This window comes from Bolinopsis microptera, chromosome 3, assembly GCF_026151205.1.
Source record: "Bolinopsis microptera isolate Bmic1 chromosome 3, MBARI_Bmic_1.0, whole genome shotgun sequence".
In the NCBI taxonomy this organism is placed as follows: domain Eukaryota; kingdom Metazoa; phylum Ctenophora; class Tentaculata; order Lobata; family Bolinopsidae; genus Bolinopsis; species Bolinopsis microptera.
Window position 1 is genome coordinate 18,615,877 of NC_087074.1, and position 25,610 is coordinate 18,641,486.

The 25,610-nt window shown below is 40.5% G+C and overlaps 2 protein-coding genes across 2 annotated transcripts; one reads left to right on the forward strand and one right to left on the reverse strand.

Annotated features, from left to right (window-relative positions):
- Nucleotides 1–3,347: 3,347 nt before the first annotated feature.
- Nucleotides 3,348–23,045, forward strand: LOC134813265 (low-density lipoprotein receptor-related protein 1B-like). The gene is given in 18 exon segments (XM_063820955.1): nt 3,348–3,439; nt 3,895–4,036; nt 4,191–4,291; nt 4,461–4,593; nt 4,801–4,941; nt 5,601–5,831; nt 6,021–6,307; nt 9,014–9,078; nt 9,370–9,665; nt 10,357–10,435; nt 14,790–14,925; nt 15,359–15,501; nt 15,619–16,001; nt 16,004–17,386; nt 17,528–17,677; nt 17,772–17,790; nt 17,935–18,222; nt 18,425–23,045. Coding segments are annotated over 18 exon segments (8,136 nt in total). The 5' UTR covers nt 3,348–3,375; the 3' UTR covers nt 22,520–23,045.
- Nucleotides 23,046–23,622: 577 nt separating this feature from the next.
- LOC134812660 (cytoplasmic tRNA 2-thiolation protein 2-A-like) lies at nt 23,623–25,380 on the reverse strand. The gene is made up of 2 exons (XM_063820155.1): nt 25,184–25,380; nt 23,623–24,752 (listed from the first exon to the last, which is right to left on the reverse strand). Exons 1-2 carry the CDS (start codon nt 25,373–25,375, stop codon nt 23,712–23,714), a joined length of 1,233 nt encoding a protein of 410 aa, XP_063676225.1. The 5' UTR covers nt 25,376–25,380; the 3' UTR covers nt 23,623–23,711.
- Nucleotides 25,381–25,610: the final 230 nt, after the last annotated feature.

Consider the following 25,610-nt stretch of genomic DNA (forward strand, 5'->3'; position numbering starts at 1 on the left):
TACTTACAATTGTATTTTACTTATTTCCCTGGTTCCAGGTTCGGATCTTTGAGTTAAGTAATACCGTACGTCCTTCGAGTAATAGTAAAATTTGTGGTGATTTTTTATGATAGCATCTGATATGCGAGTCAACCTATATCAGATATATGATGTGCTTTATAAAATCCTGAGCTGCTGTTACTTAGATTACAAATTTTCTTTTTCTTCTGGGACTTTATTTTTGTTTTTATCTTACTGGGCCGCGCTCAGCCTGTCATTCATGTTAATGAACATGATAGCCTGAGGTCCCCAGGTAAAGGCTATCATGTTCATTTACATATGATAGAGAATAGAGATTAGGCGGAATGACAGGCTGAGCGCGGCCCAGTAAAAGGGGGAGCAGGGAGGGAAATTCACTCTAAAATTGTTGTGAAAATTGATTTCGAGATAGCAATTGACCACCAATAGTAGAGGCTCTTACGGGCAAAAAGACGTGTTTTCTGCTACTAGTTTAGAGACCTAACCGCTAATTGGACACAATAGTATGATGTCTAAGGATCAATAATATGTTAAGAAGTATAAATTTGGCCTTATTAGTCACGTGCTATACCAATGCGCGTTTTAAACTTTGACAGTCTATTACTCTAAGGCAAATAGAGTAATTATATTCATATTTTGTCAGCAATAAGATCACATTATTTTCTATTTAGTGTGAAAATATGAGCTAGAACGGACATAATCTCGCTGAGTTATAGCTGTTTGAAATTTATGATGAACGCGCGGGTGCCAATTGATAACAACTAAATGCTTTTGCGCGTAGTGCGCGTCGAAAATTTGGCAAAAACGCTTGCGGAGTGACAATATTCAAACTTCGATAAAGTATAAAAAGTGGGTACTTCTCGGAAAGGAAAAATTTAGGCAAACACGATGTGACTATTTTTGGGTTGATTTAATACAACTGCAAAAAATTATTCAAACTTCAAGCAAAAAAGTCAAAATTTTTACCACTTTTTTGGATTTTTACCTCAGAACAAATAGAGGGATTTGTTTTATTTTTATACAATCTTGTGCGGCTGTCTTTTAGCTATCTTTATGCAAGTTTTGCCGACATGCCAACAAAATTAACTTGCTCAAAATATCAAAAAACATGGTTTTTTGGCCTATTTTTGGCCCAAAAATCGGTTTTTTGCGATTTTACCCCAGAACAATCAGTCCAATCATCTTGAAACCACTTTCAATCGATTCTACGGTCAAAAATACGTCTAGTAAGGTGTATCTGGGGTCCCTAACGTATCGAGCAGACAATGCCCGTAAGAGCCTCTACTACAAACTAGAGCCTGTGACCGAACTTTTGAGAGGGTTCTGGACGCTGGATGCCCGAGGGATAGCCACGCCCATATTTGGTCCCAATTATGCCCAATTATGCCAAATCACCTTAACATACTCAAAACCATAATTTACTTGTAGCTACTAGCCTCCTAAACACAGACATAAAATTGTATCAAAATTTGATTAAAATTGGCTGAGTTATGAGCAAAGTACTATGCGACCATATTTGGGAATACGCACCAAATTTGATAGATTTTATCTCATAAATTGGGTAAATATCAATATTTTTGAATGAAACCAACTTTATATGAAAGGTATAGTAAGCCTAAACTACACATTCTCTATGATTGTCAGCTCAATATCTACCTAAGTGTGGATTATGTGTTCAAATAATCGCAAAAATTGAAAAAAATCGCCCATATCTCAGTTCGTGATATTTGCGAAACTGACTTCGCTCAAAACAATAGAACCCAATAGGGTTTCAATATTTTTTCATGAAATTTTCAGAATCAAAGTGAATTGCATGATAACCTTAAGTTATGGAGTGGAATTTTGAGTTAGGCCTTTAAAACATTTGGCGGTCAAACTTTTAGAATTTGGCCACTTCTAGTAGCTACAAGCAAAGCACCCCAAAGTATGGTTTTGAGCATGTTAAAGTGATTTGGCATAATTGGGACCAAATATGGGCGTCGCGTGGCTGTCCAATTGTTGGTCAATTGCTATCTCAAAATCAAATCTCACAAAAAATCAGGGTGCCCCCCCCCCCCCCCCCCCCACAATAAAGATAAAAGCATCTGCAGTAAAGATAGTAAATATTTTTTTAACGAAGGGTCCCGCTGACCCCACTGTGCAGCAGGGCGCCGTTTGAATGTGGGACAATTTCGAAAACTTAACTAAAGTACTAGCAAAACTGTGCGTTTTGCTCTAGATACACACTTTTTTAGAGATTTTACCGGCGTATCCTCTAAAATCACCTAATTTGGGCACCAAAAAGGGAGGGGGCGCCAACAGGCAACGCTACGCCACTGTCAGTCTTCACTAGTCTATGATGTTATTATAGCTGATCAATGACAATTAAACCATTTATGAACCATGTATATATATATTAAATGATCAGTCTGTAGCTGTAGTCAAGCGTCCATCCAGTGGCGTAACTTTGCCTGTTGGCACCCCCCGCTCAGTGACGAAAAGCGCCCCCCTAGAATTTTTGTCCCTAAAAAAAAAAAATAAAAAAATAAAGGTCGGGTACTTTTTTTCTCGCCCCCCTACAGCTTTTTGCGCCCCCTGAAGCAAAAAAGGGTACCCCAAATATTTTTTTCGCGTCGACCGAACGCTAAATTGGACAGGGAAATACACAAACAAGGCATTTTATCAGTGAAAGGGCCTAAAATTCAGGAAAATTGCGCCCCCCTTATACGGCGCCCCCCCGCACAGCGGGGTCTGCGGGGCCCTAAGTTACGCCACTGCGTCCATCATACCCAATCTCTATAACAAACAGCGACTGAGGTGGGTTCTGTTGTAATATTGGAGAGCCTTCAAAATTTAAAGAATTCGAAATCTCTCATATGCTTGACATCAACCAAATGCAGTCTTACGTTCATAATTGATGCAATATGGCTGTAAAGTGTAAGTTGCCGATTAATTTAATTATAATTGCTGTATTGTAAATGTAATATTTGTGAAAGTTTCAAATCACCATATGTGGTGGTAGCTATGGCTTTTTACACTTTTTCAAAACACAGACAATTGGAGCTAGATATATTAGTGCATCTTCTTTTCTTCCAGAGGGATGACATATTAAATGTAAATCTAAACATACTGACAGACAATATAGCATTTGTGAATTGTTAGCTCGGTTGGAGAAAGTTTCTTTTTCTTTTTACAAAACAAACGTTTATTTTTACAATGATATAACTAGATGAAATATTCCATCATTACATTATCAGAAGATAAAGTCTTCGAATATTTTATTTTTGCCACCGCAATTTTAAGTGGGTGTAGAACCAAGATAATCAGTTTTATTTAAAATTACATTTTTCAGGATGAATGGATAGATTATGAAAAAATATGATGATTGCTCTGCTAGTATTCATCTATCAAACATGCTCTTCTCAAGCTGTTCACAAAACAGGTTTAACATTTAATTTAATTATTACAATGTGACCGAAATAAAAATTCTAAAACTGTATCCTTCTAATGAACATGCAGGATTTTTATGTGTCAGGAAATAAATCAATAAACAATTTACTGCTGCCAAGAGCAGCTATTAGTCAAATTTGTATCAAATGAAAGCAAGGTGCAAATTTTGCAATATTCTGAGCTAATTACACTTACAGCCTTGTAGTTATAATTTTCAATATTTACTGCAATTTCACAAATTGGTAAAATATGAGATTTCGCCCATATTATAACAATATGCACTGGCTACAATTTTAATGTAACTTTTACTCTTTCAAAAGCCCTGATCTTTTAACCAACAAACGTTTAGGCAACATTTTAAAGTAAAATTTTAAGGAAATTGGAATAATGGTTGTTTTACTTACCTTAGGTCAAATAATTTCCATAACTTCAAGGAGTACTTTGCAGGGTTTCCTGTGCTTGCAGTTCACGAAAAGAGTATCATTGCTATCAAGGATAAAAGTAACGAAGTACTTGCTCAAAGAAGTGCTAGTGTTGATAGTGTACAGTTCTATGAACTAAATGGACATATTTACTTTCTAAATAGAGAGTAAGAAAATGTTAATTTCTGTGATGTGTTGTTATTCCCACTGATACTTTTTCTTTAGAACGATCATTAAATCAATCAATTTTTGATATTCACTAATGCATAAGTTGTTAAACACTTATGTCTTATTTAATTGACTAACTACAAAGACCTTCAGTGAATTGAAGAAGCAGGCCCTCGACTCTTCAATAAGTGAAACTCTTTTATCTTTTCCTGAAACTATGGAAGTGACCGATCTTATTCTTGACCCACAAACAGGTTTGGACTATCATCTGAGTTTAATGATAAAAAGCGATTTTTATTTGGAGTACTAAAATAAAGAACTGTTATAATACGGTTCCCTGTTGGACCTATCCAGTCCTGTATGAGGGCTAAGTTAGCCCCTGTAGTCTGTACAGCAGGAAAATAAACTTTCTAATTGTTTCAGGTTTTCTCTTCTTCACGGATAGTCTGAATCAGACGATATACATCTCCAAGCTGGGGGAGTACATTAAACCCATCATACACTTCAAAAAGAAGCTTCAAACAGTTCGAGACATCAAATTAGATACAGTGGACATGTAAGGAATATCTCCTTTTAGATTATATAGAACATTTCGTTTTTAATACCCAATAAAGTTTAATTTATGGCCTTTTCGGCTTTTGTTTTAAACCGCAATAATATCAGCTATTTATAATTTTTGACTACATTGTATTATGTATTTTGATAGTAATTAATATAACTAGCTAATAATTATGATGATTTAAAGTAATTGCCCTCTCGCCAGGTGGTTGTTCGTGTTAGTGCAAGTAGGTTCCGTGAGTGAGATATACCAGTTTGAATATAACGGAAACTCCCCACGAACACAACCCCTCCAACAGTTCTCCAGTACTAACTGTTTATTTACTGTGGACTCTGTCACTAAACGGTTAGTTCTCTAAAGTCTAATTTCAATTCATGTGGTTTTTTGTTCAGTTTCAAGTTGGTAAATTCTAGCCAGTGATTTGCAGTTCAGTCCTAAGTTTCCAGTTTGTACTCTCTAAAGATCAAAACAACAGGTTAAACACACTCATAGGCCGGTCATGTGGAACTTTCAGATAAGCTCATTCAAATTAATAACTTAAATCCTAGCACCACTAACAATTTCCTCTTTTCTAAAGATGCGTTAATTGTGTTAAGAAGTTCATTCTCCTAACAATGATTTCCTCCTCTGTAAAACTCATTCAATAATCGATCACGAGAATATTTTTGCCAGTCGTTAGTGTTCAGTGATATAGCATTAGCCTGCATAGTCCATTTACTGAGGTGTAACACTGTAATTCTTCGTTTTTGTCACACTTCGAGATTTTGTGAGAATATTGCTCACTTGATTGAGTTTAAGAGTTTTAAATACCATAAAAACAGGACCTAATAATGAATGTAATTACTTAGGAACGTTAGACCCTCTATGAACCACGTGCCATCTACAAAACTAATAGGCACCCAGTACTCACACCACGTGACATATACCGACCAATCTAAGCATAGTTCTCACACCACGTGACACAAACCAACCTATCAGAACACTGTAAAACCCCCTATTTGCAGACTGTACCTGTTGGATAAATACGAGAAGTATGTGCACGTGCTGACCTACAACAATACCTGGCAAAGTGCCCAGCTAGCCCCACTCTCGCTGAGTACAGTAGTGAGTGTAACGAGTATGAGTGTTTTTAACAACACTCTCTACATCACGGGTAGTAAGATTAACGGGGTGTTGGTCCTGGATCTTGTCTCTCAGCTGGAGACTTTCATTTTACCTTATCTTGGATATCTCAGGTTATTCCGTTTTCTTATCTAACTGTTTTGATATATCTCAGATTATTTCTAACTCGTTTCAACTCAACGTTTTACGTTATAGGCCCATATTTGGTATCAAAGAAGATAATCTAAAGGTTTTAATGTTAACCTTGTAGACTTTATATTTGAAACTATTCTAAAGGTTTTAATGTTAACCTATATTTCCAGTGATCTGGTACTGATGATTCCTGTTGCATTCTCGACGCCCTCCTTATGTAGTTCCAGTTACTGTCATCAACTGTGTTCTGGTAACCGTGGCAACACTACAACTGATAACGATGGTAGTGTAGATAAGATAGAGTGTTTCTGTGGGACTGGTTACAGTAACTCTGGTAACCCTGGTAACCCTGGTAACCCTGGTAACCCTGGTAACTCTGATGAGAATTACTGTCAGATGGATAGTACAGGAGGGCAGCTATTCGTCTGCCAAGATTCTGGTCTACTCGTCTCTAAAGGTACACTTCTTACTAACTAGCAGTGTCTTATCAATAATGCGTTTTTTAATGAGATAAGGCAGTTTAAATGCTCTGCAATTTTGTAAAAGTATTAAATCTGGCAGTTGTTGAACTGAAAACATAATAATCCTGACTTTCGTATTTTGTACTGGCTGTTATCGATACTGCGGTTTAGTTTTGAGTTTTGTTAATGAGGAGATAATGGAAATTTAAATTTTTTTACTTATCAGAACATTTCATCTAAAAGTGAAGCTAATTCTTCCTATTATGCAGATAGGGTGTGGACTAGCTACACCTGGTTACAACGCTTCCATTCTATAACATTATACCCAATACATGAAATAGATTTGTAGTGTTGGCATTAGTTTAAAACTGAAAAAAACAATCTGATTACAGAAATGGAGGAACTATTTCTCTAGCAACTGTTACCCTAGTAACTGCTACCCTAATATAATATGTTACTCCAGTAACTGTAACTCCCGTAATTGCAATCCCTGTAACCGTTACCCTAGCAACTCTCACACTTGTAACCCCGGTAACCGTTACTCTAGCAACTCTCACACTTGTAACCCCGGTAACCGTTACTCTAGCAACTCTAACACTTGTAACCCCTGTAACCGTTACCCTAGCAACTCTTACACTTGTAACCCCTGTAACCGTTACCCCTGTAACTCTTACACTTGTAACCCCTGTAACCGTTACCCTTGTAACTCTTACACTTGTAACCCCTGTAACCGTTACTCTAGCAACTCTAACACTTGTAACCCCTGTAACCGTTACCCCTGTAACTCTTACACTTGTAACCCCTGTAACCGTTACTCTAGCAACTCTTACACTTGTAACCCCTGTAACCGTTACCCAACTCTAACACTTGTAACCCCTGTAACCGTTACCCCTGTAACTCTTACACTTGTAACCCCTGTAACCGTTACCCTTGTAACTCTTACACTTGTAACCCCTGTAACCGTTACTCTAGCAACTCTAACACTTGTAACCCCTGTAACTGTTACCCCTGTAACTCTTACACTTGTAACCCCTGTAACCGTTACCCTTGTAATTCTTACACTTGTAACCCCTGTAACCGTTACTCTAGCAACTCTAACACTTGTAACCCCTGTAACCGTTACCCCTGTAACTCTTACACTTGTAACCCCTGTAACCGTTACTCTAGCAACTCTTACACTTGTAACCCCTGTAACCGTTACCCAACTCTAACACTTGTAACCCCTGTAACCGTTACTCTAGCAACTCTTACACTTGTAACCCCTGTAACCGTTACCCTAGCAACTCTTACACTTGTAACCCCTGTAACCGTTACCCTAGCAACTCTTACACTTGTAACCCCTGTAACCGTTACTCTAGCAACTCTTACACTTGTAACCCCTGTAACCGTTACCCAACTCTAACACTTGTAACCCCTGTAACCGTTACTCTAGCTACTCTTACACTCGTAACCCCTGTAACCGTTACCCCTGTAACTCTTACACTTGTAACCCCTGTAACCGTTACTCTAGCAACTCTTACACTTGTAACCCCTGTAACCGTTACTCTAGCAACTCTTACACTTGTAACCCCTGTAACCGTTACCCCTGTAACTCTTACACTTGTAACCCCTGTAACCGTTACTCTAGCAACTCTTACACTTGTAACCCCTGTAACCGTTACTCTAGCAACTCTTACACTTGTAACCCCTGTAACCGTTACTCTAGCAACTCTTACACTTGTAACCCCTGTAACCGTTACCCCTGTAACTCTTACACTTGTAACCCCTGTAACCGTTACCCCTGTAACTCTTACACTTGTAACCCCTGTAACCGTTACTCTAGCAACTCTTACACTTGTAACCCCTGTAACCGTTACCCTTGTAACTCTTACACTTGTAACCCCTGTAACCGTTACCCTAGCAACTCTTACACTTGTAACCCCTGTAACCGTTACCCCTGTAACTCTTACACTTGTAACCCCTGTAACCGTTACCCCTGTAACTCTTACACTTGTAACCCCTGTAACCGTTACTCTAGCAACTCTTACACTTGTAACCCCTGTAACCGTTACCCCTGTAACTCTTACACTTGTAACCCCTGTAACCGTTACTCTAGCAACTCTTACACTTGTAACCCCTGTAACCGTTACTCTAGCAACTCTTACACTTGTAACCCCTGTAACCGTTACTCTAGCAACTCTTACACTTGTAACCCCTGTAACCGTTACCCCTGTAACTCTTACACTTGTAACCCCTGTAACCGTTACCCCTGTAACTCTTACACTTGTAACCCCTGTAACCGTTACTCTAGCAACTCTTACACTTGTAACCCCTGTAACCGTTACCCTTGTAACTCTTACACTTGTAACCCCTGTAACCGTTACCCTAGCAACTCTAACACTTGTAACCCCTGTAACCGTTACCCAACTCTAACACTTGTAACCCCTGTAACCGTTACCCTTGTAATTCTTACACTTGTAACCCCTGTAACTGTTACCCTAGCAACTCTAACACTTGTAACCCCTGTAACCGTTACCCAACTCTAACACTTGCAACCCCTGTAACCGTTACCCAACTCTAACACTTGTAACCCCTGTAACCGTTACCCAACTCTAACACTTGTAACCCCTGAAACCGTTACCCAACTCTAACACTTGTAACCCCTGTAACCGTTACCCAACTCTAACACTTGTAACCCCTGTAACCGTTACCCCTTATTACAGATGTAAAGTGTAACGGTGTGAATGACTGCTGGGATTACAGTGATGAGAAGAACTGTGAATGTGAGGTCAGTACTAAGACATACTTATTACTTACTGGTTTCCATGGTTACAATACTTACACAACTTGATCCCCATAAACTGGGACCCTAGTAGCACGAACAAAATTTTCAAACTCGATTCCCTTGGGAAAAGGCTGATGGTAATAGAGAAGGCTTTGTTATTTTCCGAATTATAAAAAACCGATTTTTAGATATTACATACTAGGGACCCTATGGCCTATAGATCAAGTTTATGTTGAAAATCCGATCCCATAATTTGTTTGCACAGTCGAATGATAAAATTGCCATACTATACAGGGATTCGTTTGTGATGGACTCTGTATTCCTTCCTCCAATGTGTGTGACTCAGTCCCTCAATGTCCACGTGCTGAAGATGAACAGTGTTGTCATGACAATGTCACGTGTTGTCATGGTAACGCCCCTGGTAACACCCCATGTGAGTGTGACGAGGAGAAGGAGATGAAGTGTGGTGGAGGAGGGTGTGTAAGTGTTGGGAGGTGGTGTGATGGAGTACAGGATTGTACAGACAGGAGTGATGAACTGAACTGTGCAGAATTCAGGGAACACTCCTTCAAGTGCTTTCACTCTAACAGGTAACTAGTCTGCTAGACTAGAAACTAGTCTGCTAGACTAGAAACTAGTCTGCTAGTAACTAGTCTGCTGGACAAGATATAATACTGTAATAACACTCACATTATGTGAAATACTGTCTAGTAACATCACACTATGTGAAGTATTGATTAAGGGAAAGTGTCGACGTCTGGTTCTGTAATTGTGTTGATTGTCGTCAATATAAAAAGTATCGCAGATATTGCAACATTGTGTGTTCGCAGTATCGGAATGTAGCAGATTTGAGGGAATAACGCGTCGGAATATGAGCACTATAATTTAGTATGTCAATATCCATATTAACAGTGTACACGTTACGTTAATTGGCAGTTCCCCCTTATGTTCCCCCTTATGTTCCCCCTTATGTTCCCCTGCTTATGTCTGCTTACAAACCTCTGTTCTTGTGCACACTAATTTCCGATAATTGGCCCTGTAAAACAGAAGTTGGTGGAATTGGGAGTTAAGGGTCAATGTCTGGATCAATATTGTCGTGTAACTGGATTGGGGAAGGAACTTTAAAATCGAAATATCTAAAACATTTCCCTTTTTACCGTTGAAGTGGCAGGATTAAAAACATTAGACCTTTTTTATTAACTTTTAAAACGTTGTGAACATTCTATAGGATCAAGATGAATGACTTGATTTGCACATTTAATAGTAAGTCACGTGTTTCAGTACGCGTTACATACCGTTGCTATGGAGATGTGATGGGAGATACGACTGTTCTGACTTCTCAGATGAAGCTCTCTGCTTGGTTAGTCACTAAAAGAAATGTAACATTTTAAATTGAAGAGGATTAGTTTGAGCCCATTGTGCCATCCTTTTGTTTTTAAAAGTTTCTGTAAGTTTTATTTCTGCATCTATGATTTATAGAAGCGCCGCGAATCCTCCTATCCATGCACTACTATGTGTTTTGATTTTAAACAGTACACCTAAATTAAATAGAAACGTAAATTTGAAATAAACAAATGACAACATTTTAGATAAATGACAACATTTTCTTAGTAAGGTACAGTTTGGCACAGTGTTCTAAACTATTAGTTTAATATCGTGGTAAGATGTGATAGGGGGAGGGGTATTGTTTCACAATATCGGTAGAAACAATGACCCGGACATATCGGAAGTAAGGGGAGTAAAACTACCCCCCACATTGTCCCCCCACTTCTCCCATTCTCTCAAACTCCCCCCATTTCTCTGGCTCCTTTCTTCCTGCCATTGTTTCTGTGTTTTGTTTCAAACTGGGGGGTGTTGTACTGGGTAAATGGGTAATGTGTCAGTGGTTAGGTAATGTGTGTATATTAGTGCCTGTAGTGCAGTTTAGTGAGTTAGTAGTGCAGTTTAGTAAAGTTACAGTTTAGTAGTGTAGGTTAGTAAAGTTACAGTTTAGTAGTGTAGGTTAGTAAAGTTACAGTTTAGTAGTGTAGGTTAGTAACTACAATTTGTTGCTTCCCTTAATTAGCTTATTTCCGCGTTTACACTCCACGCCTGTTTGCTACTTCTAATTAATAACACTCCGAGTGACTTAATTAATAACACACTGCCTGGTTGGTTGGGGACCGGCCCGAAGTACCAGCCAATGTTTACTCAAAAAATAATATATACAAATATAATAAGTGTTATCAATTCAAACTCAAAACTCACACAAGATTAGATCTCATTAAAACGATTAAAATGTATATAATGGAGCTTGTCGAACAAAACATAGCTGAGCACATATAAAGTTGCCTTTAGTTGAAATTATCATATTAATGCGCTTTTAGAGTTGTTAGAGTGGAAACAGGCGCCTAGCTACGGCTAGCTAGCTATTCCAAAATTTAAAAATTTAACGACTGTTATCAGTCGCATAGCGTCATGCCGTTTTTGCTGGCGAATTGATGGCAGTGTAACTGAGATGGTATGCAGTGAAATTGATTCTGTGATGGCGTGCTTATGGTATTGAGACAGAGTTATTATTAGCATTACGGTTGATGTTGCGCTCTGATTTCCTTAGTCCCGTTATATTGTATACTCCAAATTGATAACCACTCCGAGTGACTTAATAACACTCCGACTTGATAACCACTCCTGAAATTAACCTGAAGGGTAGAACGTGGTGGGCTTCATTACCACTTGTAATTTATCAGAAAAATTTCGGGGTTCTTGTCCTGGAGAAAATAGCGATGACGGATCCTCCAAATGTTAGACAGCTGAAGGTTTAATTTCTACCTTTGTCGTTGTCATCAGTTACCTTTCTTATTGTCACCTGTTTCGAGATCGTATTTTGAGCGAGCTAGCATACTATACTAGTCTATTACTCTAGTATACTATACTACTATACTGTACTAGTATACTAGAGTATGACGTTATAACAGAGTGTGACGTAATCATTATACTGCACACTATAGTATATACTTTATACTAGTATATATACTGTGCATTATATACTATAGATGAGGTGTGCTGGGATCTGCACGAGTTCTCAATAAAACGAGACAAAGTATTTATAGCAGCTGGGAGAGGTTTCCCGTTTCTCAGAAAAGTGAGTGAGAAGAGGGAGAAGAGTGAATTATTACACTGTCATTAAACGCCTGTTTCCTGTCAATAGCACACGTGTTAAACACGTGTTGAACCCTTATTCCACCACACCTCAACAACAAATTTAAATTAGAGTAGTAACTCGAGTGGCGGGGTTTTTGCAGTAAAACTACAGAGTTACTGAAGTATTATGATAAGTTGAAATAAAGCGGGTGTTATTGCGGTTAAATTAGAATTAGAGTAGATTTAAAGTGGTGTTGGAAGCAGTGAAGCCGGGGTAAGTGGTGTTGATGTTGAGATTAATGGAGCGTGGGGCCGGGTCGGTGCGTGTCACCGAGTGGAAACCCTCCTGAAACAGAATGTCGGCTCCTGAAATTTGATAGGTCAAATTACAAGTAGTGACAGTTTCAGGCCTGCTTCCGCCTGCGAAGTATTTGAACAGAGGGTGCAAATTCCTGACAGTTAGTGCTGGTATCTTGGTTTTTATTGTTTGGCGGGCTGATTTATTAGCTGACAGCAGCACCAGCAGCCTCGTCTTACTTACCCCTCTGCTAAACGCAGTGCACATACTTCTATCAACAGAGCGTATCTCAAATATTTCAGCTGAAACTCGCCGCAAGTTGTAGTCTTTTACTGGCATTTTTTTCTTTTCTTGCTTCTTATCCGCAGAGATTCCCATAGTGTTGCAGCCAGCAGTTGCTGGCTTCTTGTCAATTATTATGTTTTGTTGAAATTACCATTACTGTTATCTCAGATTAGTTTTTATCTCCGTTGCTCTTTTAGAAAACTATGTTAATCTGACAGACTGATGGGTCGTGCACTAGTGTTAGTAATTCTGCACTACATCGCTAATATAAGCTGTGGGGTGAGTACATTGCTTAGTGTATTCAGCTGTGTCTTGTATGGTACTTTAACTAGACTCGTGTACTCGTTTTATTATATTGCATTTCTGTAGTACTCAAGTTTCTACAGAAATGAAGTGGAATAAGACCACCTTATCGTGTTTTGTTGATAAAAGTTTATATTATATAAGTTTTGAGTTTCATCAGAACCAAATTTGTGGTGTGCGATAACTGATTGGATTGGACACTGGCCGTAAAATTCCAGACAATGTTTACTGAAATAGTTCTGTTCAGGATTGGGCGATATTTGGAGGTATTCTTAACATTTTATAACTCGTATGACACAATTAAAGTCTAGTCTCTTAATTAAAGACTTAGATATTGGTGGGAGTTAAACTCCATGGTGTAAATGTGTTGACTGTCGCTGTCCCTTGTCCAAGTCTATCAAATAATTCAACAGCACAACCCCCAATAAAATACAGCTCGGAGTGCAGTCTGCATTTTTCTTTGAAAATCTCACATCAAATTTAAGTTGGTAATCTAAAGCACTTTTCCTCCAGCTTCAGCGGTAAATTTATGATGACTAGCAAGTGCTCTTTTTTTTGGTTGCCAAGGATTCGATCTCAGGGAAATATCGCACTTGTCACTTTAATATCTCCTAACTCGCTGTCAGATATGGAATATATATCAAAGAATTTTAATGTGCGACAGAACATTTTATATCCACATATCATAAGATACATTATATTTGATCTACTGAAGGCTCCTAACAATCTAGAGAAACTGTTATCCTTGGTAACTCTGGTGCACAGGACGGAGCTGACTAAGTATAGACTCGCATTATTGTTGTCAAGGTAACGCCCCTGGTAACTCATTGTTTCCCTTAAAAATGGAGACAATTTAGACTTTTTGAGCTAAAAAACGCTATAATGCATGTCAATAAGTAAACCCAAAAAGAATTGAATAAGTAGAATTTTCCAAGAAATTTAAGGAAAGGGACGTTAATCAGTATTAGACCAGGTCTTTGCTCTATACTATTACTTTACAAACATCTTCTCATCGAGTATTAACATCACATATTATAAACAGTAGACTTATTTCAAAAAGGCTATTATTAAATATATGCCGCCGTGTACTTTTAATGATATATGAGTACTTGTGCATTGTTCAATAATAGTCAAGTTCCGTATTGAACATGTACTTACTGAGTCAGCAATAATAAAAGTACACAATACGTACAATGTAGTATGTACTACTTAACTTACTTCCGGCAGAGACTTTGTAGTGCATTAATGAATTTAAATGAAGCCATTCGCTTATAACTGCTTCATTTCTATGTTAGTACTGTATTTAGAGCAGTGGCTCCACTTTTACTCTACAAATAAGCAATTTCCAATAATAAGCCTAAAAACTACTCCTGAATGTAATACATGAAATAGGAATGTAATACTTGGCACAGGTAAATAAATGAACGTTTAATATGTACATTCATTCTCTATGAGTAGCTACTAGCTTATCTAGTAGATAGATATATTCAGAGGCTTTCTGGAAAGGGTCTTTCAAACATATAGATGATTCGAGAGGATTTAAATAAAAACAAGCTATAAAGTTTACAACCACGAGGATGAACACAGCAACAAAATACTTAATACTATAATATACTATACTATAATATACTATAATATACTCGTTCTTTCCTCTAATGATAATATCTTCTGACCGTTACTTGCAATTAATTAACAATGTGTACAGGGCGGAGGCTGCAGCCCAACACAACTGTCGTGCGATAACGGAAGATGTCTGGACTCTCAGTACCTGTGTGATGGTGTCGTGCATTGTAAAGATAAAACCGATGAGATGAACTGTCAAAACGCCACTTGTCACAACGGTAAGTGGATTTACTTGGAGGTATTTGCGGAATTGTGGTGGTATGTTGCCCACCCGGTTGTCCAGAGAGGCGTGTGCATATTTTCATATTTTATAACCCAGATGTTACTACTGCTCCAATTACATTAATAACTCTGCGATTCCGGATCGTATTTATTGAACTCTGAACCTTGTATACCATTTGTAACAAGCGTGGTAGGCGCTGAAAGGGTCTACAAATAATATAGACTGGAAGACGCGATTTACTTCCAGTAGTAAAGTCGGCGCGCGCGTCTCATTTCTAGCTCTAGAAATTTCGCGCTTTTTAAGAAATTACGCTCTCCCTCGGTGCTGCCAGCCAAACGATAATCGACCACCTCCCCAGAATAATACGTCAGTGTACGCGTGTATGTACTGTGTCGATGCATAATAATGTATAATAATGACTGTCTCAGGGACGCTGCCTTGCGGGGATGGGACCTGCTTGTCTAGCGACTTGTTTTGTAACGGTGTAGCTGACTGTAACAGCAATACGACATTATTTACAGATGAGCTCTGTGACTTCGACAATTTGCTCTGTCCACAATCTCAGTTTAAGGTAAATATTTGAAATCCTCCTCTTTTTGACAATTTTATGAACACCTAAGAAACCCGACCATTCCATGTGGAATTCCAAAATGTTTCAATAAGTAAACTAAACTGCTGTTAATTTCAGTGTGATGCGGAACAGTGTATACCACAAGGCTGGGTCTGTGACGGAACATCAGAATGTACTGGTGGTGAAGATGAGTTGAACTGCCCTGCTATTCAAGACACTGACTCTGTAACATGTGACAACTGTTCCTGTGACACTGACACTGACTGCTCTCAGAGCTGTATATCCGGGAAATGCGCATGTAACGATGGTTACACCATGTCAACCACAGACAACAAGACATGTGAAGCGACCAGTCCTGCAACTGTGTACTTTACAACCAACAGTGGGCTCTACACCGCTCAGTTGGGAGGAGGTGTTTTCTCTGCTGTAACATCTCTCACATACCAGCACAGTCCTGAAATATCTCATTTGATCTGTTCTCTGAGACTGGTGTCATCATAGCAGTTAGTGGAGGTCAGATACTGGCTATAAATCTGACAGGGAAACACACAGTAGATGTTAAAGTGAAGAGAGAGAGGGAGATCAGGAGTGTCGCTGTGGACTGGGTTAATGATAATATCTACTGGATAGAAGATAACACTCTAATGATGAGTAACACTCAGTACTCAGGACTCAGATCCTTGAGTAGTGACGTGTCTGATGTGATGTTAGATGTAAAGTACAACACTCTGTACTACACTACAACACAACATGCTTTAGTTAGATGTAGACTTGACATGACAGAGTGTAACACTATGTTACAAGATGTAGTAAAGCTCTACCTAGACCAAGTCAGCAGGAATATCTACTACACTTCACTCAACAACTCTCTATACAGACTCAGCAACACTGGGGTGTCCCATCTTCTCACAGACTCTCTTACTACAGATACAGTGAACCAAATAGTGTATTTTGAGAGCAGTGTATACTACACTACTGGTGGTGCGCTGAGATCCTACAACAAATTGACTGGTAGTAACACTCCAGTAACTCTACAATCCAACGGAACACCACTCTTTCCAGCCAGGATAATACTCGGCCACGCCTCACTGCAACCCTCATCTCCAGAATCACCCTGTAAAGCCGCGCAGTGCTCACAACTCTGTACTCAGAGTGTACCGGGTACTGCACAGTGTTTGTGTAGTAACGACTACACACTATCAAATAGCCAGTGTATCTACACTGGTGAGGAGTGTATCGGCGTGTTGAGGTGTGATGACAGGAGGTGTATGAGGGACGAGTCAGAGAGGTGTGACGGCTTCAGGGACTGCTATGACGGATCAGACGAACTGCACTGTAACACTACATGTGGGAAGAATGAGTGGCACTGTGAGGTGGGAGGTTGCGTGCATAGTTCTCTGAGATGTGACACTGCCCAGGACTGCGTGGGAGGGAGTGACGAGAGGAACTGTACCGGATTATGTGACAGCGGCTTCCTCTGTAACTCAGGACAGTGTATCAACAGTAAGCTCCAGTGTAACAAACACCCTGATTGCCCTGATAAAAGTGACGAGGATGTTGAGTTGTGCGGACACGCGGCGTGCGCATCAGGCACGTTTGAGTGTGAACCTAACCACTGTATCCCACTGAGTTGGACATGTGACGGATACTCGGACTGTAGCAATGGTACTGATGAGGTGGGGTGTGACAGTGAACAGTGTGTTGTGAGGTGTGATGTGAGAGGGTCGGGGGAGGCGCGCTGTCTCCCCGCGAGCGCGCAATGTAACGGTATACCTGACTGTGAGGATGGTACTGATGAGACTGACTGCTCTACTGAAACTACCTGGTGTAAAGACTGGGAATTCTCCTGTGAAGACGGGTCCGCTTGTGTTAGCTTCTTATTAAGGTTAGTAATCATTCTTACTAACTGACACAGTAATAATAACACCGTCAAGTATTAAAATCAGAAATATTATTGTAAATGATAAAGATGGAATGTAAAAGGTTGAAGTTCCTATAAAAGGTTGTTAATGTTTCACCCACCTAGGTGTGACGGAGTGGCTCAGTGTAACGACAAGAGTGACGAAGCATTGTGTGACGAGTGTAAAGAAGGTTACACGACGTGTGATAACGGTCAGTGTGTTCACCCTCGTTACAAGTGTGACGGTAACAGAGACTGTCCCTTAGGAGAGATGAGGTGAATTAATTAACTAATTAGCTTTACGTTTAAAGTTATCACTAATTGATAATTAATTGATTGCTACTTAATACTATTTTTATATCATACTCAGTACTCACAACATATCACTAGTTCACCACCTTCAAAATTATCCTAAATTCCTTTTGTTTTATTTGTAGAGATTTTAATTATTATTGTATAAATTGGCATCAAATTGATAACCTTAAACATTGTTTAACTTAAATAACGTTTTTTAACTGACTAACCTCCCACAGTTGGAATGCTCGGAATGCTCCTCAGACCAGATCTCCTGTGACAGCTCCTGCCTGCCTCTCCTTCTCCGCTGTGACGGTGAGAACGACTGTAGTGATGGTAGTGATGAGACAGACTGTGTCTCGCCACACTGTTCACCTTCCCACTTCATGTGCTTATCTGGAGCTTGTATAGATAAGCACTACAGATGTGATGGTAGTCGTGATTGTAGTGATGGGTCTGATGAGGATAACTGTTCTGTCTGCTCTCTCTCCCATTTCCTCTGTGATACTGGACTCTGTCTCGATCAGGTCGGTGATGTTAATACATAATCATTAAATATTAATTGCAGCTGGCTAATGCCTCGATAATTTAACTTAATTGAAAGTTTTAAAACAATAACTCGGCCACGTATGGGGAAATGACGAAGTTTACTTGTCCAATTATTTCATTCGTTCTTCACTGATTACAGCTGATAAAATGATAACCATCAACAACTCTCTAAATCTGCAGGAGAGTGTGTGTAACGGAGTAGATGAGTGTGGAGACGGTTCAGACGAGAGAGGGTGTGACCAGGACCCTGTTAACGAGTGTCTCTCCCGTCCCTGTGATCTGGAACATGGCCAGTGTGTAGATCTGAGACTTGGCTACTACTGTTCCTGCGATCAGGGCTACGAACTGGCCCTTAACAAGAAGTACTGTATTGACACTGACGAGTGTGACTTGAAAGTACATGCCAGACAGTGTACCCAGCTGTGTTACAATACTGTGGGTGGGTTCGCGTGTGGGTGTGTAGCGGGCTACTCTCTAGATCGTAGAGATCATGTGACGTGCCGCGCGGACACGCCCTTATCTTATCTCCTGTTATCTCACCACTCCGTCTACTCCCTCTCTGAGGTGTCCTACTATAACCACAGTAGAGAGCTTGTGTTGTACGACCTACCAGACTCAGTGCACCACATAGCTACTCACATCACATCTACCTCCACCTTGCTCTACACTGCTGAGGGAAGCTCTATTAAACGTTACGTCCTGCCCCCGCTCACTCTGGATACCAGCCTAACCAAACCCACCCTGAATAGGAGGACGTTAGAGAACGTGCACGTGTCCTCTTTAGCAGTGGACTGGAGTACAGGCAACTTGTACTGGAGTGACCCGGTTTTAGGAGAAATAAAGCTGTACTCCCCGCCTAGTGGCCCCTCGGTTAGTGTGGTCAGTACTCACTGTGACAAAGTCAGAGGACTAGTGCTACTCCCACAGCGGGGTAAGATGTACTTTATACACGTGTATCAGGGTGTATCTCAGATAGCAGAGACTGGACTAGATGGAACTAGGCGGAGGAGAGTAACAGGACGGGGAGAGATGGTCTCACACTTTGATATTGATCACATCACCACTACTCTCTACTACTTCTCATCCTACTGTGCCGACCCTGAACATGACTTCTGTATGTACAAGATTGAGCTGCAGTATCCTACTCCTAAAACACAGCTACTGGAAAGTGGAGATTTAATGCCATATGAAATACTGACTGGTTTCAGAGCTTTTGGATCTCATCGCTATATGGCTATGTCCAGGCGAGGGGTGCTGGATTGTAAACTTTACCAAGGTTGGGACTGCAGACAGCTTACTACAAACGAGACCGAATATACTGATATCCTGTTCTTATCTCCACTCTCTCAGCCTCTTCTTGAGAACGCTTGCGGAGTAGACACGTGTGGGGAGGGGGCTGTTTGTGTAAACACAGCAGTAGATGCATTAGGTACTCAACTACACACTGCCTGTGTGTGTGCAGGTAAAGATGAAGTGTACGAGAAAGGGAAGTGTAAGGCAGTGGAGAGCAGGTGTGATGAGGAGATCTACTTCTCCTGTCAGTCTGGAGGGTGTATAGAGACAAGGTTTAAATGTGACCATGTCAGGGACTGTACTGATGGAAGTGATGAGATGGGGTGTGAGGAGTTCCATTGCAACGACCTGGTCCAATTCTCCTGTCGTAATGGTAACCAATGTGTCCCTATAGAGAGACGGTGTGATGGTTTTAAAGACTGTGCTGATAACTCTGATGAAGACTCCTGTACCTCTTCTCTGTGTGCAGAGTCTGAGTTTCTTTGTAACAGCACTAAGACCTGTATACCGGAGTTGTGGAGATGTGATGGAACTGAAGATTGTTTGGAAGGGGAGGATGAGAAGGGTTGTTGTCATGGTAAGGAGGAGGGATGTGAAGAGTGCAGCGGGTTCCAGTGTCTCAACAACAACAAGAGACTACAGTGTTACTCTGACAGTGTAGTGGGGGACGGTAAAGTGGACTGTTATTACAGTGTGGATGAGGACAAGTCTGAGATGAGATGTGAGGGTGGCACCTTCCTGTGCAACTCTCTGTGTTACCCTGACAACTGGCGGTGTAATGGCGAAGTGGACTGTGGTGATGAGGAGTCATGTGAGATGTCATGTGATCAAGATCATGGGTTATTCGGGACACGGTGTGTGTCCAACTCCCTAATGTGTGATGGGTGGAGGGACCTAGAGGGAGGGGAGGACGAGGAGGGCTGTTTTGTGTCATGTGACCTGAACTACCTCTCCTGTAACGGGATGTGTGTCCCGAGTGACTCCGACTGGCTCTGTGAGGGGTATTGTGGCGAGGAAGTGATCAGTCTCATCCACCAGATCCAGAGGGGGTGCAAGTGTGGTGTCTCCCAGAGACAATGTAAGAGCGGGAGATGCCAGGACGCCAGTTTCTGGTGTGATAAGGAGGTGGATTGTTTACATGAAGATGATGAGGTATGGTGTCCAGGATCTAACTGTGCTCCTCCTGATTTCTGCTGTTCCTACTCCGGGAGAATACTAAGGGACAGTGTGGGAGTGTGTGACGGTGCGGATGACTGTTTGGATGGGAGTGATGAGTTGTTGTGCCCTGCAGTCTCCTATCCTCAATGTGCTCCTGAAGCTTACGACTGTGAAACTGATGAGACCCTTGAGGAGAGATGTATATTTGCTCCAAAGTGCGATAACAGCACTGCGCACCAGAGACATGTGTGTACTAACCAGCGGGACATTATGCGCTGTAACCATGGAGACCCTTGCAGCGCAAATAACGGCGGATGCGCGCAAGTGTGTAACCCTCTCCCAGATAACACTAGACAGTGTTCCTGTTTCCTGGGTTATTATCTAGACAGTGACGGACGCACGTGTAAAGATATAGACGAGTGTAAAGATCCTAACACGTGTAGCCAGGTGTGTACTAATCTGAAGGGAAGTTACACGTGCAGTTGTATAGCAGGGTTTGTCAAGTGGGGAGGCGATGGCAGCAGCTGTAAACTTCAGTCAGGGCCCACTCAGGTACTGATATCCACCGAGTTCGATATGAGGATCTCATCTCCCACCTCTCTCACCAAGGTTACCTCCGGTGAACGAGCCTCCTTCAAATTCTCCTTCTACTCAGCAGAAATTGGTAACTATTACTTCGTAGTGGGGATTGTGGACAACTACAAACTCTACAAGCTGGTGGACTCCCAAGAGGTGTTTGTAACGGAACTAGAGGGTCGTGTAGCTGATCTGGAGTATAACCCACTCACTAATAACATAGTTTACTGCAACTCTTACTCAGTTAACATCCTGTCTCTTAACCGGACCCTCGCTTCCACCACCGTCTACACAGACATTGTCCGGCCGGTACAAAAACTAGCTCTCAGTCCCCGGTCCGGACTCATATTCTACACCAGGAACTGGATGTTGGGAGTGATGAAGAGTGATGGATCGGTTAGCAAGTACCTCGCAACAGATAACAGTGATATGAGGACCTACCAGTTTAAAGACGGCCGAGTAACGAGTATTTCAGTGGACGAGCCTGCTAAAAGAGTGTACTGGTACGACTCCGATCTCCAGCAACTCTCCTCCGCCTCCTACTCCGGTAGAAGAGTTAAAACAGTGCTCAGTAAACTAAAGCACGTGCAACAGATCAGAGTGTTTGGGGACCACGTGATATACCACACAGGGAAGGATTTATGGAGTGTGGAGAAGAGAGGGAGGAGTGTGAGTGTGAGGAGAGAGTTCCTGTTACCTAGGTGCTCTCACATCAGTGTAGTGACCAAGTCTCCTGCTGTCTTAGACAAGTGCAGAGAGTGTGGTGTGTGTTTGATAGATGAGGGAGCTGGGCCAGCTTGCTACAGTAAACATGACAACACGTGTGAGTGTGTTAATGGTGGCAAGTGTAATGTCACTACTGGAGGGGAGATGGTGTGTGAGTGTCTTCCCGGTTACCATGGTGACACGTGTGATTTACTGAACAATGGGTCCAGGTCCCATTCTTTAATCGATATAGTAGTTGCGATAGTGGTGCTTCTTTTCGTATTAGCGTTGATAGCGCTGTGTTTCATATGTAAGCGAAGAAACTTACTGTCTAAGTTCAAAGACTTTTTAACAGGTAAACTGTTCAAAGTGCCTCCTTCAGTGAGGTACAGTAGGCATACCAGTTCAGTGACTACTAACAATAACAGTGTAGAGTATGGTATTTTCAATGAGGCCTGTGAGGAGTATGACTTAGAAGAAATGAACACAGACCAGTGCCATCTTATGGAGGATAATTTAGAGGATCACGAGGATGTCATCTAGTCACTTATTTGTAATTAAATTAATTTATTATTTATTTTTCCTGGAGAAAACTCTAACTACTTTACGTAGTTGTAATGATAACTTTCAATTGTATTTGTTTATTACCGTCCACAAATGCGCGCTTTCTATGTACAGTTTAGTGTCTGACACAAATGCACTTTTTTTCTTGATTATTAATTTTAGGTTTTTAGGTTGTCTAGGTAAATATGGTCGCCAAGTTTCTTCCATTTATTAAACACAGTTGTCTAACACAATTTAGCCCAGTAAATGGGATTTTGCCGTGTTTGTTTACTTTCGAAGCCAACCAACCTATCCAGAAACCCAATTGATTGAATGTCCTTTTTCAAACTTTTTGAATCAGACACAAAGCACACATTTCAAAGCTGATTTATGGTAAAGGTAAATTTATTTCCTCAAGTTACTAATTGAGTAATTGAAGGTTGGCTTCGATCGTTAAGTTGGTTGTTTGTTATATTGGCTGGATTCGCTATTTTTATATTTGTCAGGATTTTCAATTAACTTGATGCTTTTGAATACAATTTCTCATTTGTTTGACAAACTCTAAAATGAAAGTATTACTATTAGAAGGATTTGCTCTGATAGGGGTAGGGTTTTCAAATATTTAAGTACTCTGTATTTGTTCATGAATATCAACAAATACTTGCAGCCCGTAGTGTGCCTATCAACCCTGCAAAGTTTGATAGGGGTCGTATACATATTACGTAATCATCATTTTTTGGGACATTTTTACCCCCCCCCCCCCCCCCCCCCCCTCAGCTGATTACTTAATATGTGGACGACCCCGTTCTGTCAGTGTCCAGATGGTTTTGGGATAAGAAATACAGCGAGCAAACTCACGCCCGGCCCAGCAGACACGTGTGATGGCCGAGACGGCTCCGGCGCCATAATTAATAGCATGCTGTCCGCGCAGGTCGTGCGCGCGCGCGCCTATAATGTGGCGTAGAGCGCGAAGCTCTCTACATCTAAAGACATTTCTTGCTAGTAGTTTGGCGCCAATGGTTCTCCCAGATAATGTTTACTCTCCAAGACGCCGATGCAGCTCAATCAATTTGACAGTTTAAGTAACATCTTAAAGACAGCTATCTTTTAGCTTCGGTTGAAAATAAAGCAATACATTTTCTCAGTAAACCCAAATATACCTTAATAAGTTAATTAAAAACATGAACTTGAACTAATCAATCAGAAACTCGTCTAATATCTCCTTGGTATTTGCTCGCCGAGAAATAAGTCCCCTGACACTCTCGTGGCTCTCGCTGACAGCAATCTGACAGCCAGAACAGAGCCCTTCCTCTAGCCCTAACAGAGTCAGATCCTGAACAACATCTCCACTTTGTGGCAATGGTAAGAAGCAAACGTCACAGTTAGCACCAGCGTTAGACACAGTCTGTAACTTGGCACCAGTTTTCATGACAGTGCTGACAGTAGAAGGGAAGTTAGCTTGTAATCCCGATATAAAGGTGTCTGTGAGCCTGCTCATACTGCCTACTATTGGATCTGATAGAGTTGAGTGAGATATAATGGTTATTGGAGTTATTGCTAGGCGACGGAGATAAAATGCGCATTCTTTTGGTGTAAATTCTCTCATAGAGTTAATGAAGGTAAGACCAGGAAGTCTTGTATCTAGATATTGTGTTTCGTTAGGCACATATAGACCTCTCCCCACAGATACAGTGTTCAGTAGCCTGGCTGCTAAGTCTGTAGAAACTTCTGACATCATCACTTTGGTAGACTTTAATATCTCAGCAAAAGTAGATAATATTTGAAGATGGAGAGATCGATGAATATCTTCTTTCGCAGATGAGGTTTTTATCTTCTGAAAAGAAGATCTGGCAGCTTCAGAAAGCCCGTCAAAATCAGTGTCCATTTCCTTCAAATCAACAACTGCCCTTGTAGCATTGTCCTCGCAAAACTGCCTGCATCTTTCTTGGTAATTCTCCAGAAAAATCAGTTCAAATGGAATGACAAAAGTTTGTTTGGGCATGTCAGGAACTTTTTCAATAATTCGAAGAATGGCAGGAACTGGACTTTCTGCCATATCGAACAAGCAGCTATCATCAATAATCAGTATCTTTGGGAATGCAGTTATCTTCTTGTGCGACGTTTTATCGTATCCAGTCGCCATAAGATTTAACATGGCCAGGGAGGAGACGTTACCAGACACATTCAGAAGAACTGTTTCACCAGGATACAGAATCTTTGTCTTGCCAAGACCCTGGATGAAAAGCAATTAGATTGATAGAATGTTGGGGCTATGCAATATAATGACCACCAAATACCTCAGATAATTCCATATATGGTATAATAGGGCGGAATATAACTTATTATATTACGCTAAACTATTCTCGTCTCTCTCAAGCATGTCAAGTCATAATGGACTTATATATAACTTATATATTGTAACTTTATTATATAAATAAAAATATGAGAGTTCATCTAATCTGTTGACGGATTGTTTCATAACGGTATCCTAGCAACAAGGATCAAACTTTCCCAGGTTACATGTAACAAATAAATTAATAACTAGTATTTAAGGTATCAGTAACTGAATCTTTAGATTTTGAGATCCTTTATGCTCTAAAGCAATGTATAAATGTCGAGTGTTATTATTCTTATTTATAAATACTGCAACTCCAAAAGTCTAACCTGTCTAAATTTGTGAACAAGATGATGATCAAAACAAGGACCGCAGAAGGGGTCCCCGTGTCTGATAAGAACAAAAGGAAGCCCAGTTTTACACTTAAAACAAACATCTGTTCGTTTGTTTGTTTTGCTCTTTATCATCACACTCTCCGTTCCACATGAGTTGGCGGCGCCAAAACTGGCTGTACTACACATGGTTAACTAAAGTGGGGTAAAGCAAGGGTTAGTGTTATCAGCATGATAGTGTCATAATTATATAATTTATATTATTGTACGTCAATTTGTAAGCATGTTCAATACATTACATAAATTAGTATAATATACTGTATATAGAAATATAAGATTTATTGTGGTTGTTCGATGCTATTTCCAAAACATCATGGTTATTATTATTTTGGAAGGCATTTTCTATTTAGTTCCGCGAGAAGCT